Below are 16,814 nucleotides of genomic sequence, written 5' to 3' on the forward strand. Positions count from 1 at the left end.
TTTAATGGAATTGGTAAAACATTTTAAACCCTTTATTGAAAGTGACAACTTGGATGCACATGATCTGATCAAGTTATTATAATTCAAGAAAGTACCCCAACCACATTAAATGAACTCAATATTATAATTATTATTATTTTTGTTGTCATTGATAATAATATATGGGGCGTATTTAAAGAAAGAGGCGGATCCTTCCTTTAGCATCCCAACAAATAGTTTTAAAATGTAAGCACACAGAAAAATATTTTATTTTTTCAAGTAGAATTTTAAACTGCGCATTGCTGTCATAAGCAAATTGGAAATAATTTTTACTTTGGTGTAGTTTTCATTTGGTTTGAAAACTTGTACTGGCATTTCAATTTTCCCGATGGCCCCCCGCTTCTGGCTGTCACCTGGGGCAGACCCCCACCCTCGCACTTCACTTAGAATGCCTCTGGTTGTTATTATTATTGAAAAATAATAACAATTATCATTGTTATTGTTCTTATTGTTATATCTTTTTATGAAGAAGAAAATGTCTAGTCCAATATTGTATCACTATTGAAAGCCTAACTGTTATCTTTACAGCCTATATCTATATGCGATTATCCTCAGTACTAGATTGGTTCAGTCTCAGCACTGCACTGCACCAGTATGAGCACTACACTCAGCCAGTCTCAGCACTACTGTGAGCCATACCCAGAGAGAGAGGCTGTCTCTACTTTTACTAAAGTAGTACATTTTTTATTTTTATCCTTTCACAAGAAGTCAGATTGCATTAGATGTGGGGAACTACTGTATGTATATTTAATATGGCTGTATAAAGCTGGAGGGAGGGTAGCATTATATATTATTCAAAATGGCTATATAAGCTAGGATGACGGTGGCATCACATACGATTCGATATGGATATACAAGCTGGGCTGACGTGGGCATAATATTTGTCTTTCAACATAGGTATATAAGCCACGGACAGGCACGTGATACCATGTAATATGCTTTTTATACCAAAGGGGGGGTAAAAAATATTATTGACTATGGTATTATAAGCTGGATGGGTCAGGACATTAAATTCATTATGGCATTATAAGCTGGAAGGGGCCAGGGCATTATATTCATTATGGCATTATAAGCTGGAAGGGGTCAGGGCATTAAATTCATTATGGCATTATAAGCTGGAAGGGGCCAGGGCATTATATTCATTATGGCATTATAAGCTGGAAGGGGTCAGGGCATTATATTCATTATAGCATGATAGGCTGGAGTGGGTCAGAGCAATAAGAAGATAATCATGGTCAGTGTGAACTGTATATAATTACCTTTTTACCATCCTTTGAATTTGAAATTTTATTCTTGCTATAAAACAATTTATTTTATTCTGCTATAACACACATACACACACATCACTTTGATTTAGCTCATGTACAATTAATTTTTCTCTCCCACATATGATTTGAGGATAAGTCAAGTGTAGTCATAATGTTGTTATGATCAGAGGAATAAACGATTACAGTTCGAAATGAAGAAATGGAAGGACTGCGTTGTAGTAATTTTGAGCATGTTGAATAAATGCATTTTGATGCAGAGTACGATGTAAGTCTCAATGCAGTGTCTGAAGTCACAATACAGTGTCCAGTGCCAGTCTCAATGTAGTGTCCAGTGTAAGTCTCAATGTAGTTTCTAAAGTCGCAATGCAGTGTCCAATGTAAGTCTCAATGCAGTGCGAGATGTAAGTCTCAATGCATTGTCCAGTGTAAGTCTCAATTCAGTGTCTGAAGTCACAATACAGTGTCCAGTGCTAGTCTCAATGCAGTGTTCAGTGTAAGTCTGAATGTAGTGTCCAAAGTCGCAATGCAATGTCCAATGTACGTCTCAATGCAGTACCCAATGTAACTCTATATGCAGTGTGCGATGTAAGTTTGAATGCAGTGTCCAGTGTAAGTCTCAGTGCAGTGTCCAATATAAGTCACAATGCAGTGTGCTATGTAAGGTTGAATGCAGTGTCTGATGTAAGTCTCAATGCAGTGTCCAGTATAAGTCTCAATTCAGTATCTGAAGTCTTATTGAAGTGTCTAGTGTAAGTCCCAATGTAGTAATCACTGTAAGTCTCAATGCATTGTCCAGTTTAAGTCTCAGTGCAGAGTCCAGTGTAAATCTCAATGCAGTGTGAAGAATGTGGTGTGCTATTTATTATTTGTGCTGTTCTTGAATAATCTTCAAAGGGCGTAGTTGATTTGCAAGGAAAATCCAACATTTAAGCTGTAATTCGTCCATTGCAAAGAAAATTCACGTTTGCTTTTGTGAGAAATAAAAGAGGCCTTTTGCAACTGAACAAAGCAACAGTGTTGTGAGAAACGCCTGGCAAGACGTACAGAAAGTAAAGAAAAGCTCCCCCTACTAGATTATAAATAGCTAGACCCGTGGGGATGTGTCATTCATTGCATAATTGTGTGCTTTTGTGCTGATCATAATTACAGTACATCATAATTCTATTTGCCACAATTTTTCTACAGCCTTGCACACACCAAGACAGATCTCAACACCATGTTAAATGCTTATGATGCATAGATAAACTGAACTGGACACAAGAATGCTAGGACCTGCGTGTTGAGACCACTATCAGTAAAATGGCATAAACCACGTGACATAAACCCCAACTCTCAATTCAGTGTCCAGTGTATGTTTCAATGCAGCGTCCGATGTAAGTCTCAATACAGTGTCAAATTTAAGTCAATGCAGTGTCCAGAGTAAGTCGCAATGTAGTGACCATTATAAGTCTCAGTGCAGTGTCCGAAGTCTCAATGCAGTATCCTATGTAAGTCTGTATGCAGTGTCCAGTGTAAGTCTCATTGCAGTGTCTAGTGTAAGTCTCAATGCAGTGTTCAATTTAAATCTCAGTGCAGTTTAAAACCGATTGTAGTAATGTCTTCCTTAGACTGGCTAATTCTAAGAGCGAATTGACATCTCGGCTGGGTGCGGAAACTATCGCATAACAAACATTCCAATGAACCGTTGCACAATCTGATTTCTTGGTAAGGTGGGAATGTTTACCTGTTATATGTGTTTACGGGTATAATTTGCTGTAAGACACGAATTTTTCCAGATACTTGGGTTACGTGAACAGGTTGGGAAATGTACAATGTTGTAACGGTATAACTCCAAAATATTTATATGTACAACAGCGTCGCATCTGTTTTCCTCCAGCACGCCTCTTCCTTCGTACTTTGAGCTCACCCCCGGTTTTTTAGCTTTAATGGGGTAGTAGGTCGATAGCTGTTCTGAGCTGCTCCATTTCGTACTAGTTTTTGACCATATAACATGCACAATATTTTTTTCCGAGGCGCCAAAAAGAATCTCGCGCTGAAGGCTTAAGGAAGGGTAGGGACTGAATATCCCTGTTGCGTCAGATAAGTTATATATGATAATATCTGTAATTCCTAATTTAGTCAAATATATGTTGACAGAAAATAGAAAAAAATATCAAATGTGCTGGGCGGTTGTAGCAGTTCTCATCCTCCTCATTTCAATGATCACGGGGTGCATCAAAGTTGATGTCTTCATCGTCAGAGTATTCATCTTCCATGTTATCTGCGAGTAGCTTACATTTATGGCCGCCATCCCATAAATCAGCCACGGCTCGAATTGGTTTGTTGTTGATATTCGCCCATTTGATGATGTTACCGTGACCGTACTACCCGCCTAGACCAACATCAATAATGCTCTCAGTGACTGATCTTTGATGTAAAGTAGCCAATCCCGTGCACTGCCATGCCACCATGACTGCCCTCCGCCCGCCTCTACCCTCTTTGGATCTTATAAACACGTTACTTCTCCGTAACTTTGCATAATGTAATGCGACGTCAGGTCAAATAAGATTTGTACAACTACTTTGGTGTTGTATTAAAAAGGATAACGGCTGGCTTTTTATTTTATTATTCATCCTTCAATTCTGCAGTTCACCTTTTCTGAGATTTCACAAACTAGTCCGAAAAACCAGAAAATGAAAAACTAAACTACACCAGACATTCTTTACAAAAATTAATTTTGATATCTAAATCTACTTATAACATTACTTGCAAAATTGATTTAAAGTTTCCTGCTGAAATTTGACAACTGACATTGTACAATTTATGTAGACTCGGGGTCACTGAATCCATATAGATAGGAGTATTACCTTCCCAGTCGGTGCAAAACAAAGAATTTATCATACCTTGAAAAAATAAGCACAAAGTTGAAAATCAAAGTTACTGACAATGCAAGATCAAAAGCGATTTCTCATTCTTTGCGTTATTTGGAGATTAACATATGAGCAATAACATCAGTGTATGGATTTATTGCAACGATGAGATTTATAAAATATATAGAGTGACCAGAATCTTGGCTAATATAAGTTGAAGCTTTTAGGTTGACTGCGATCAACATAATATTAAAGACCAAAAATGACTCTCCTCTAAATACACAGTCACAAAGGATGCCTCTGGTAGAAACCAAGGCATACAAGAGGTCATTTAGTACGTTACAAATATACACCAAACAGACAGTTATATCCCAGGATCCTGCATGAGAATGTGTGATACTATTCAGACAGATTACTTGCAAAAGTAATATTATTAAACCGGCTAGATAATTGATGCATGCAGGCAAGCCAATTAGTGCCTTAAGTTTTGGATCAGAACTTGATTCTCAGTAGAGGACGAATTGTAATTCTTTATTTGGTAGTATTCTTTTCTCGTATTTATTGCCAAAGGTAGGAATGTTTTCGTCTCGTGCATATGCTTGAAGATTTAGCAGCGATTGTCTATGTAATTGTCTGTGCTTGCAACTATGGTACTGTCCGAAGTTCCTTTAGCTCGTACCAAAACGACCTTGATATGTTCAGGCTTGTCAAACACAATCCTGGGAACTTCTTAAAATAATGCATTCACACGTTCGAAAGATTCAATCTGTCAACTATATTAAGTCAAACATCGAAAACTCGACGCATTACGATTCAAACAATTTTCGATTTTTAGTTCCGATCGTTACGAGCATGTTGTATGTGCCTGCGTATGTCGACTTGAGCAACTTGAGATGTTTGGAAGGTTCGATGTGATAGATACACTAGAACACCGAAAACTCTGTGTTTCAGGCCAACATCTTTGTATCAAGTTTTGGTAGTTTCGTGGGTTGTTTTAGGTTTCTGACAAGAGAACATTAACAGTAGAACTGAACAAGTCGTTCGAGTTATGCCAGACATCAGAGCGACTGATGTTGTAGTTATCAAGGTACCAAGATTTTACTCTGTGTGTGTTTATAGGTTCCAAGATTTTACTCTGTGTGCTTATATATATATATATATATATATATATATATATATATATATATATATATATATATATATATATATATATATATGTGTGTGTGTGTGTGTGTGTGTGTGTGTGTGGATTAAGATTATTCATTACCCTCTTTAATTTCGCGGTTTAACGGTGGCGTCAGAGTGTTAACTTGTGGAATCTGAGGTGGATGAACCAGTCTCCCATCTCTCCAGACATATATAACGATCAAATGTACCTCGTTCTTTGTGAAGTTTTGGTTAGTGTGATGATGTTTCTGTATGAGAGAGAGAGAGAGAGAGAGAGAGAGAACATACTTTGAACACTTTTGTTAGTGTTCAAGGTTGTGTATGATAGTAAAAGTGTAAAATGTTTGATATTGGAACAGAAAATATATTATTTCGTTAGCTTAAACGAAACAAAATGTAACAATTTATTATATGTTAAGCAGCGAATTACTAATTAAAATAATATTGATATTTCACTGTAGCGAAAAATTAACTATTTTTTTCACAAAAGGAACTATTTTTTGGGTCAGAACATGCTTACCTCCCTTTGATTTTGTACCTTAGCAAATAAATAATTAATAATTAATTATTATCAGATTAATAATCCCTGTCTGTTATCCTTGAAACTTGTAGTTTGTTATTCTGGAAATATCAGTTAATTTTTATCAATCTGATGTGGAACTAATGTTGTGCGCAGTTCCACATAGCACAGCAGAACATGTACGGTAAACAGCTGGCGTTACCGTAAGAAATCTGCTAATTCACTGTGTCACAAACTTTAGGTGGCCAGCTTATGTGAGCATAAAATAAAAAGAATACTTGCTTGAAACGAGTGAATAACGGATACATTTCATCTCGTGGGTGAAAAACTCTAGTATTTTCATTCACTTGATGAAATATATCCGCTATTCACTCGTTTAAAGCAAATATTCTCTATAACCTTTTAGCATTTTCATTTAAGCCCAAACGCATACTTAGTTTACAATGTAGGGTAAATTGAAAACAAATTGTTTTTTATGTTTTATTTTTAATAAATAATGTCAATAAGAAAGGTAGACATCAGATGCAGTTCTGTTGAGACCAGGCGTATTTAACACTTGAGGTTGGACACATTCGCCACTAAGTGTCTGTGATTTCCGATATCGCTGCCGCTGTTTATTCTTGGAATAACCTGACACTGCTAGGCTTTTTGACAGTCTCCGACTTGGCGATAAGCTGACCAGTATGGGGAAGTTGTGACAAGGGTTCTTCATTGCCCGTATGCAAGAAGTCAAAGCAGCCGATGTTCCAAGATAAAAACGAAATCTTGAGCCGTACACACCCGGATCTGTTCGCTATGTTGATGTTGTAGAACTGGACACATACCTTGAGTAACTTGATGCCAGGGATTCCGTAACAGAGTGAAGGGGGGTTACTCACTGCGAATAACAAGAAAAGATTATCGTTATTTACCCTATTTTCACGTGGTAAATTACTTAAAATAATCAAATAGTGAATTGTCAGTCCCATGATGGTTGTAATTACTTGACATGAGAGGAGTTTATCTACCCACGTCATCAGCATGGATGGTAAAATGTTATCGTATGATATCAGTCACGTGATAACTGTTGGGGACTACTTCAAACATGGTAGTGACCATATGTACGCACATGATCAGTATTAATTTGTAAAATGTTAGTGTGAGGCCATGCACGTGAAGGCTGTCGTGAACTACTTGTAGTATGGGAGAATCTTACCTTTGCCCGGCATCAACAACAGTGGCAAAAAATGTTATCGTATAACGTCAGTAATGGGGCCGCATGTTGTGAACTACATTAAACATGAGAGGATCCTACATTTTCGCTGCATCAACATCAGTGACAAAATGATATAGTGTGACGTCGTGACGCGCAGACTTATATATTTCATTTTTTAGGACATCGTGGTTCATTCATAACTTTTACGATTACAGATGATGCAATGTATTCATTTGAGCAGCGTGGAAACATCCAAACCATTTATGTTTCCCCTACCCTTGCCATTCGTACTGTGTTTTTACTCCGATATTGGTATCTGCGCTCAACAAATCTTCTCCGACCATGGCTCTTGCCTATGCAAATTAGATGCAAAGAATGATTCCCTTTGCCTATGCAAATTAGATACAAAGAACGATTCCCTTTGTCGCCTTTTACTATTACCCCAGAGTAGTGGAACGCCTTCTCAGGCACTTCACCGCTAGCCTATTTATTACAATAATTCCTTTGCGGTCATCTTCTTGATTTCTTGCTCCGCTCTAGTCAATCTTTCTTTGATGACGATACGCATCCGTACCGACATCATCTTCGGAATTTAATTACACTGATAATTGGTGACCTAGGACACATTAGGCAAAAATATATTTCCGGTTGATTGACCATCCATGTTTCTCATTGGAGACCCAGGCACATTACCACCCCATCCCCTTGGTAAAGAATATATATATATATATATATATATATATATATATATATATATATATATATATATATATATATATATATATATAAGCGTGTGCAATAGGTAGCATATATATATATATATATATATATATATATATTATATCTATATATATATACATATATAAGCGTGTGCAATAGGTAACATACATACTTGTATGGCCTTACGGAGAAACGCAGTATCGAAGCTGTTGATTACTTTCCACCTTCCACATCGAAAAAATGGGTACAACTGGGATACAACTCATGTTACATTTAAACATTTTGTTACTGACGCTAAATGTAAAAACGTTGGCGTTAGATGTAGTGAATCAATGCTGGACTGAGAAATGACACCTAACTGGCTATTGTGAAGATTCAGGGGAAACTACTCGCACTATGAGCATCTGATAATGAATCTGGAAATAAAAGCCATGAGGAAAGTCACATTGGTTATCGCCTATGATATTGCATTTCGGAAGGAACCTTATGCAGAGGTACGATTGAGAGAGAGAGAGAGAGAGAGAGAGAGAGAGAGTAAACCTACCAGAGATTTCTTTGACGTATCTGTAGCTTCCAACCTGGATGGTGACCCGAATGCCCATATTTGTGCTAAGCCATTCAATGGTTACGCATACTGAAATGATTGGTATTATTATTATTATTATTATTTCTCTTGTTGCTGTTCGTACTGTTGCCGCTACTGTTTTATTGTTATTGGAATACGATGATTTTTCTACTTTCTTAATCTTATGCGATATAGACTGTAGCGCTTTCTAGATTGTTTTAGTCTGGTTTCTTACCCAACTGCAGAAATCACCTCTTCGGAAATGTAAGTTATCAACATGTGCGTTATTACTGTTTACTGCGGTATATTTGTTTTTCTGTGGTACGTGCGACGGTTCATTTTCATTAGGACGATAAATCAGCCCGACCCCATGATAATATTGACCGGCAGTTTAGGGGATGATATAGCTTGTTCTTCAAAAACTTGCAAAAGTCTGCAGAAAATATTGTCTGCACACATCGATGCACAATTGAGACACTTACCGGTTGCTCTCGCGGTTGTGAAGCAACCGTCGGCTGAAATTTTTTTGGGCGACATGTACATTATATTTAAGGAGCGAACCTATGTTTGGCAACTTGTAAATCCACGTGGAATACCGCAACCCTACGTCCTGTGGCCATTTTGAGTTTTGCGCTAGACAGACTGTTACCAAATTCTGTAAGTGTCTAAAGTACACACAAGTGTGTTCCATGTAGCAAAATTGCACATTTGAATGAACAGGGGGCATAAGACCATCAGTATCAATACTGATTTGGGTGTGTGTGATTTATCGGGGTACATTTCACTGTCAAGGTACTACAGGAGTTTCCGCAATTGAGGAATGCATGTAAATTCCTGAGTAATCTTGTTGCGAATTTAATTTTATTAACAGATGTTTTCATTTTACATGTCAAAATAATAAAACATCATAATAATACTATTGTAGGACAGTTGTAATTTTCACAAATTAATTTTGACCGTTAAAAATACAACTATATCAATGATCCTTTATTCACATTCGTCGCTGCCAAATACGATAAATATATTATCAAGACCAACTATTTGGAAACATATCAAAATAAAAAACGAAAATAAATATGTTTTTTTGTCATATACTTGCGTATGTTAATGTGTTGAGGGCATGCATTCATTTGTAAGAACAAGAATCATCCTACGATTATACTTGATCAGTTGTTTTCTTTTGAGTAATTTTTCGATGCCACTAAATATTTTCTCATTTGTCCAGTTCGTAAGTTTTATGTTTATTGGCACTCGCTGATAAATATATTGCCCATGTGTTGGCATCCAAATCAACGTTCCTCTGCCCATGATATCAATAGTATAGCTAATAAAGTGTTGGCTTATGTGTAAACACTTACAGTTCTTATCAAAAAGGTCCCTAATAAAAGCTATGGTGTAAGCCTAATCATTTCACTTTAGTTACAGCTTTTGGACTACAATTTGAACAACAGTTGATATAACACAGCAAATTCACGTGCTGTATGGTAATGACCATTTAATTTTCGAGAGGGGCTGAGATTTCTTTTTAGCTGAAATGTTTTATTTTCTTGTATGCCAAGATGATTTTTGTGAAATAATTTCATAAATGTAATATGGTGATGTTTTGCTATAACTCCTAACACAGTATTTTTCCAGCTAATGTCAGATCCTTGTCTTAGAACATTAAATTATTGGCCCCTACTATAACTGCAGTCCGAAGTAGCACGTATCGTAGTATGTGTAGAAATACCGCGATATATTGCGGTGCAGACATTTTGTGGCACACAGCTCTACAAGCTATGGCCAAAGGCATTTAAGAGAAATTCATTTTACTATTTTATTGACCAGGTATAGTCGAAAATTGTAACAGCGAACATTTTACTCAAGTTAAAAATTTTAAGTCTGCGATCTTTAGCTATTTTAAAATAAAATGGTAGAAGAAAAGACTGAATTTTTTTCAGCTTTCTATCGGTCCTTTTTTTCTCATCAAATTATAGAATTATAAGGTTGACTGTAGATTTGTTATCTTGATATTTTAGATGAATATCTAGAGATGGAACTAGAATGAGTTCGTGTTCGAATTTTTTGGAGAAAATGTGATTTGAAAAACATTATTTTGATGTAAACATGCATTAGGCTGAACACTGTTTTACAAATAGATTCATACCAATATTCAGAATCTGGGGACCAAAACACATGTCACTTAAATCAGCCTCTATTTCTCCGAAGAGAGAGCAAAATTAGATGCACGAATGATATTTACAAACTACACAAACGAGTTGTCAGAAACTAACGGGTAAAATTGTATGTAAATTGTAGGTTATTTCTATTACTTTGAATAAATTCGTATTTGGTCTTTTTTACATCGCGCCGAATTTCTGTTTGTCCAAATTATAAGGATATAGATAATCTATTCCAAATTTTGCGCGCAATCATAGGTGTATTATCAAAGCATGAGTTTGCTATGTAAATAACATTAGAATTCGAAAATAGTATTACAAACAATAAATACCTATCCTTGGAGAAAAGCTTGGTTTAATATTACGACATTAGGTTAGCATGTGCTAAAATATACGAAATCAGAAAAGTCACGAGAAAAAAATAAACATTGAAAATCATATCATCTGTAAATACATAGAAGAATTAAATATACGATACAAAACATTTAGGTGTACACATTATGGTCTGATTACTGAGTAAAGTGTATTTAAAAATTGTTTAAAACTTTTTAAAGAAATTAAACAATTGAAGAGTTTACCTTGGGTGTTCACGCGGATTCCAAGTATCTTGGTGTTGATTGTGAGGCACCTTGTCCAGCTACTATCCGTTAAAGAGCCATCCATTAGCTTAGTCTCGAGATCCTGGACAATTCCCTCTCCCAGTAATTCTTCCAAGGAGATTTCCCCTCTCAATATGGCCTTAAGGACAGCTACATCCATATCCATATCACGGTCGCCGATCAAACCGTCCTCAGAAAGCGCAATCTTGTCTATGTGAATAAGAAATAAAAAAGGCGAAACCCTTTTATTGCTTTTAAATTATGTATCTACCGAACAGATGATGATTACTCAAATTGTAATTATGTCAATATTGTGCAAATTCTATTATGAAGCTTTGACTTCTTTCTAAATTAACTCTCCTGTTGGAATAGGATGATTATGAGCGATATCAACCCCTGATCTTGGCAGTTCATGTGAGAGAATACACAGACTGTAATAACCGCGAGGGTCTTCCGTCAGCACTTGCTGAAAACATCATCACGTGAGGTGGCCAAAATTAATTAATTGTGATAAATCTAAAATAATATTTAAAAAAAAGAATCAAAGCAACACCCTTGTTACAGAACACAATCCAGTCACCTGGGTGCAGATTATCTCAAGGTAAGAAAAGGACTGTTGTTGTTATTATTGTTGTTGTTGTTGTAATGCCATCTTTCAGCACAAGATAGGCTGTACAAGCGGTGAGTATCACTGGTGGAGGAAGAACCCTGGAAACCCCGATAATAACCACTGATCAACGAGAAGCAGGTAAGGAAAGGAATTAAAGATTATGTTTTGCAGGCCGAAATATTTTATTTCAGTACTTAAAATGCAATTAAGTCACCTCATACAACTGTTGTTAGCATTTATAACAATTTACTTCTGTAAATTATAGCTACTGTCAATCGATGTTTCAGGAAGAAATTCATGAAATATTTTCACACTCTTTCTCTCCAAGCTAAAGAAATGGTATGTGCCATAAAGCAATCCCATTGTGAAAATAAAGATTTTATAGTTAGCACGAAATTGATTCATTTTTTGTCAGTTCAGCGTATAAATGTCTTCTCTTGAGAACACGAGATAAATCTTTTTCTGAGTTGTTCATCACATTTAATCATTATAAATCATGCCCATTTTCTTGAAGACACTATTGTCTTGTTGCAATATTTTCAGACAGCTCACCTCTCCTGCAGTTTCTTACCGAGCGTGTATAATATATTACCAATACCAGGGAATCATGCAAAAGGAGAATACAATTCCAACAGGTATATAATAGATTTTAGATGATATGAGAGAAATATGTTCTAATGTTATTGATCGTTGAATTTAAAAGAAAGTCTTTAATATCTGTGAATAGTAAAGATTGAAATAAAAGACCGAAATAATAGTGCATGGGTCAGTTTTACCTCAGAATAAGACAACAAAAGATGTAAGATCGTACCCTCATCCTCAATGCGGAACTCCGTCTCATCCAGTACAAACCGTCCTGCAGTGACGCCCATCCAGACACCAACCAGCAAGATGAAGATCGAGATTCGCGCCATGACCAAGAGTCCGAGAGGGTTAAGGCGGTAAAGTACTATACCATGAACTTGCACGTCTTTATATACCCTCCATTCAGAAGTACATCTAATTAGATCTAGTTTTAACCAGACACGACACTTTGCAACGCTCCTCCTCCAACGGAAGGGATAAAGAGGTTCACGAAAACATCCTTATTGTCATTTTAGTGCTCAGGAATTAGTTGAATTGTAATACACTTTACAAATACTAATATATTAAATGTTGAAGTAGATTTGCTGTCAAATAACGAGTCATTGTCGTGGTCTACGTTGCAATCATCCGAATGTAGTGGTGTTTTTACCATTCGGTTCATTAACTTCGTAATCATTTATATATATCGTCTCTACCAAAAGACTAGACAGCATATTGAAACGGTGTTGTCCTTAGACACATCCCTTCGCCCATCCATTTACATCAACGGACATATAAACGTGACTATGTAGAGAAATATTGGATACTGCAATGCAAACAGATGGCGAATTTGTGTGAACGAGAAACACTAGTCCAAACCATGTTTGGTCTCATCCACCGCGAGTACGCCTTTTTCGTGTTAGTTTGCCCGGTCATACCGTCCACCAATGAAATTAGTTTATTATTTTTGTTTTGATTTTTATTACGTTGGTAATTATTTTTTCTTTATTACCATCACTGTACCATTGATATTTTATCTTGCATTAATTCATATATACATCTAGAAGGGTTTTCCTTCTAAAGCCTTTTAGAATTTCTATGTTTACATATCTGGCGTCGTGCTTGGGTTTTGCTTGGAACTATTTGTTTTCCTAAATTTTCATTTGTTTTGTTCCAATTTTCTGGATTGATATTTTTAGAACTTTATGTATAATCAGCTCCATATAGCCACTAGTGTGCTGACGTTTACTTGGTTTGAAAGGTTTTATCTTATAATGTTTTTATTTGTACTAATTCTTTCTATCTACCGTTAATTTGCGCCGCTTAGCCACTATTGTGCTGACGTGCCGTTGGACTGATACATGCATGCTTTCCACTCATTCCATTACAAAGTAAATACTTTATCTTAGTTTCTTGTAGTTGCAATTATCTGAGAGGCAAACCTAGAAACATCGCAATAGTTTGTATCCTAGTACCTTGGCCTCTGAGGTGCAACTTGGTGAGTGTTATATCAGTCATTCATACGGCATGCATTACTCGGGAACTGAACATTACCTACAAAACTACATACAATTAAATGAAACTGAAACCGATGCTACAAACCTGATTTCTTCTCACAAGGAAATTGTGCACAAATCGGGGCACGTGAATGACAGTGGGATATATAACATGTCCACAATGGAAGTGGTATTGAATGAAGCTATTATTGTTTAGGGTTGCCAGTGTTGATAATATAAGCAAATCAATCGGATGAGTCATGTCTAAATAAACACAAATTAAAACCAGCTTCTCCCATTTTAATGTCCATCGTGAAAAGAGTTAATTTACCCTGAATTGAATCTTTTCACAGCAAACTTGATCTCATGTGTCTTGTTGAAAGCAAACTGAGAATTGGACGTAATTTGTTTTACAAATCATGAGAACATGGGATTAGACATTAAACACAGTACCAAAATATACGGTGGCATAGCTCTGCTTATGAGAAAATGAAAAGAAATAAAGAAAACTGTTATGGAACAGTTCTGAATATATATTTTGATTTAAAAGTTCCCTAAGAATTGCTTTAAATGAAATATTCTTTCATATTTGGAATAAATTATTTACTTCCCGAAGGTTCAGTATACTCATTAGTACATGCTTGGTTGAACTGAGTATGAGCTTCTGGTCAGACTTGATGAATCTCATCATGTGGCCTTGTTGGGCGACTGGAACAACTGGGCTTCAGATATTTATGTTTGTATTCCTTGAATCTTCATCAGATCGCTTCTGATTATTTAAGTGTCGCACAGAGTCTCAGTAAGACTGATATCACAATTAAATACGTACATGTGATACAATAGAGGCCAAATAACTATGGCAATAGTATAACGATTATGATTCCTTTGGCAAAAAGTTATGAATTCGGAAAAGTATCGTATCGCTAATTGATCCAGCAGAATCATTTTTGAAGAATGCTTCCTTGCAAATCTCTCTACTACTTCATTCCTGTCAATGGCTCTATGAACGTACAATGACATCAGCGCATTAAAACAGTCTGCTCCTCTCGTACTTTCTACGTTGTTTTGGATATATTTCATAGAAGGATTTACTCTGACAAAGCTCACTTCAGACAGTGTAGCTTGATATTTTGTGTATCTATACTTTTGTAACTCCTGGCACATAATATTATTAAAGTTTTGTAATTTTTATTCATGATTGTACAGAATAGTTTTACTTAGAATTTGCCTACGTGACCCGAGTCTATTAAGAGCATAAAATTACATAGGATCTATTAGTCGATGCGTACGCATGTGTTGAAAATTATCAGTAATAATCTTAGTAATTAAACTTAATGGCGCCTTTGCATTACATTCTCATTGGATGATGGGTTTTGACTTTTCTAGAAGACTTTAGTAACTTCCCATTGTTGGGATAGGTGAAATGAATCCGCAGTTTCGATGCAAAATGAGTAGTATGATCCGTCACGTGGGGTATATTATGCCTGAATATTTTTATTCATACCACATCATCAGATATTGCAGCCGATAAAACAACTGTGACATCCTCAACCATGCATGGTCAATATCCAATGAGAACTCTTACAGCTGTTGCTTAGTCCGCTAAAGTATACGAAATAATTGGGGCTGTTTAAAGAAAACTATGAAACTTGGGTCGGTTATGCGTTTCAGCAATCCGTTGGCATATACAATCGCCTTGCTTTTCCATTCTAACTCTTCTAGCTTCGTATATTTTTTTGAAGTTCTTCTCCATATATCTTGCTTTACAGAAAAGCTTGAATTTTGCCTTTCCAATACATATGGGATTCATCTAGACTTTTGTTTGATTGTAAAGGCTTCTATTTCATTTTGGAGATGTTTTAAAGTCTCGAGCATGACGCGTACTTCCTTGGCCACACAACTTTCAAATTACTAAATTTAAGTCGAGACTCGAAATATAGTGATAGATGGCCTTTGGAGACAGTTGCGTAACCATGTAGCACATCCAATGATTTTGTGTTATCGTTGAAAAGGTTGTCCATCCTTGGAATAGCTAAAGACGATCTCATGATTCTCCCCGAAGCTACTGTCTATACATTCGTCTCACTGAAACCTAATATAGTGTCCAATAGTTTGAGGTTTGCCATCTTCTACAATTCCTTCATGAATGAATTGCTTGATACAGAGCTGAATGTAATGTTTTGACGCTTTCGAAGTGTATTTGGCATTTCTCACAGAAGCCAGCAGAGGTTTTTTACGCAGTATATCACCGGTGTAACAGGCAATAGTATACCCCCAGTCCGGATTATGCCTGGGGTTAAAGCGGTCTAGGCTCGATTATACCGGGGTATATTATGGCCTGGGCCAATTTATACCCCTAGGGTATATTATGGCCTAGGCCAATTCATAGCCCTCAGGCCAAATTATACCCCCATGATATCAATAGTATTGAGCGATATACACAAGAATTATTTAATTTTTCAACATTTTATTGAGGATTCAGCTTTGTCAGGTAAGTTAAGTGATATGTTTCAGTCGTACTCGTATGTCTATATATATATATATATATATATATATATATATATATATATATATATATATATATATATATATATATATATATATATATATATATCCAGAGACAGTGTTAATCATGTGTTACACTATCGTGGTAGTGTCAATGCACAACAATTTGAGCTTTTTGTGGAAAACTTGAAGAAGGAATCAAGAATCATGATACAATATATACCTCACATTCTTCCAGTCCAATTGTATTGATTAACTATTATATTTCCAACACTCCCATCAATATGTTTTAGTTTTTAAATCACAAATGGTATTCTTATTTCTTTAAGCTGAAGCTAAAACATACCTCAATAAACTCAGAAAAGGCGGTGGTGATTGTTGTTCATGTTTTCCTGCTACAAGTAAAGACCAGAACGATAAGTAAATATTAATTTAATATACAAGTGGGGCATATTCTGTCCTGAAGGGGTATGGTTGGCCCAGGCTATTTTACACCCCGGGCATAGTTTAACCTAAGACACTTTATCCCCCGGACTATACTCTGGCCTGGGCCAAACT

General features: G+C 36.1%; 1 protein-coding gene across 1 annotated transcript; it reads right to left on the minus strand.

The window, feature by feature from the left end:
• Window positions 1–6,309: 6,309 nt before the first annotated feature.
• LOC149793077 (uncharacterized) lies at window positions 6,310–12,662 on the minus strand. Its single transcript, XM_089966975.1, has 4 exons — window positions 12,503–12,662; window positions 11,061–11,291; window positions 8,303–8,392; window positions 6,310–6,720 (listed from the first exon to the last, which is right to left on the minus strand). Exons 1-4 carry the CDS (start codon window positions 12,603–12,605, stop codon window positions 6,458–6,460), a joined length of 687 nt encoding a protein of 228 aa, XP_089823101.1. The 5' UTR covers window positions 12,606–12,662; the 3' UTR covers window positions 6,310–6,457.
• Window positions 12,663–16,814: the final 4,152 nt, after the last annotated feature.

Source organism: Sinohyriopsis cumingii, chromosome 8, assembly GCF_028554795.1.
Source record: "Sinohyriopsis cumingii isolate HCF-2022 chromosome 8, ASM2855479v2, whole genome shotgun sequence".
In the NCBI taxonomy this organism is placed as follows: Eukaryota; Metazoa; Mollusca; class Bivalvia; order Unionida; family Unionidae; genus Sinohyriopsis; species Sinohyriopsis cumingii.

Excerpts from the sequence above, each read along its gene's own strand:
- LOC149793077 (XM_089966975.1), bottom strand. The coding sequence starts at position 12,605 with ATGGCGCGAATCTCGATCTTCATCTTGCTGGTTGGTGTCTGGATGGGC. Across the intron at positions 11,292-12,502 it reads GTTCCGCATTGAGGATGAGG|ACAAGATTGCGCTTTCTGAG; the intron begins GTACGATCTTAC and ends TTATTCACATAG. Across the intron at positions 8,393-11,060 it reads AATCCGCGTGAACACCCAAG|TATGCGTAACCATTGAATGG; the intron begins GTAAACTCTTCA and ends CAATCATTTCAG.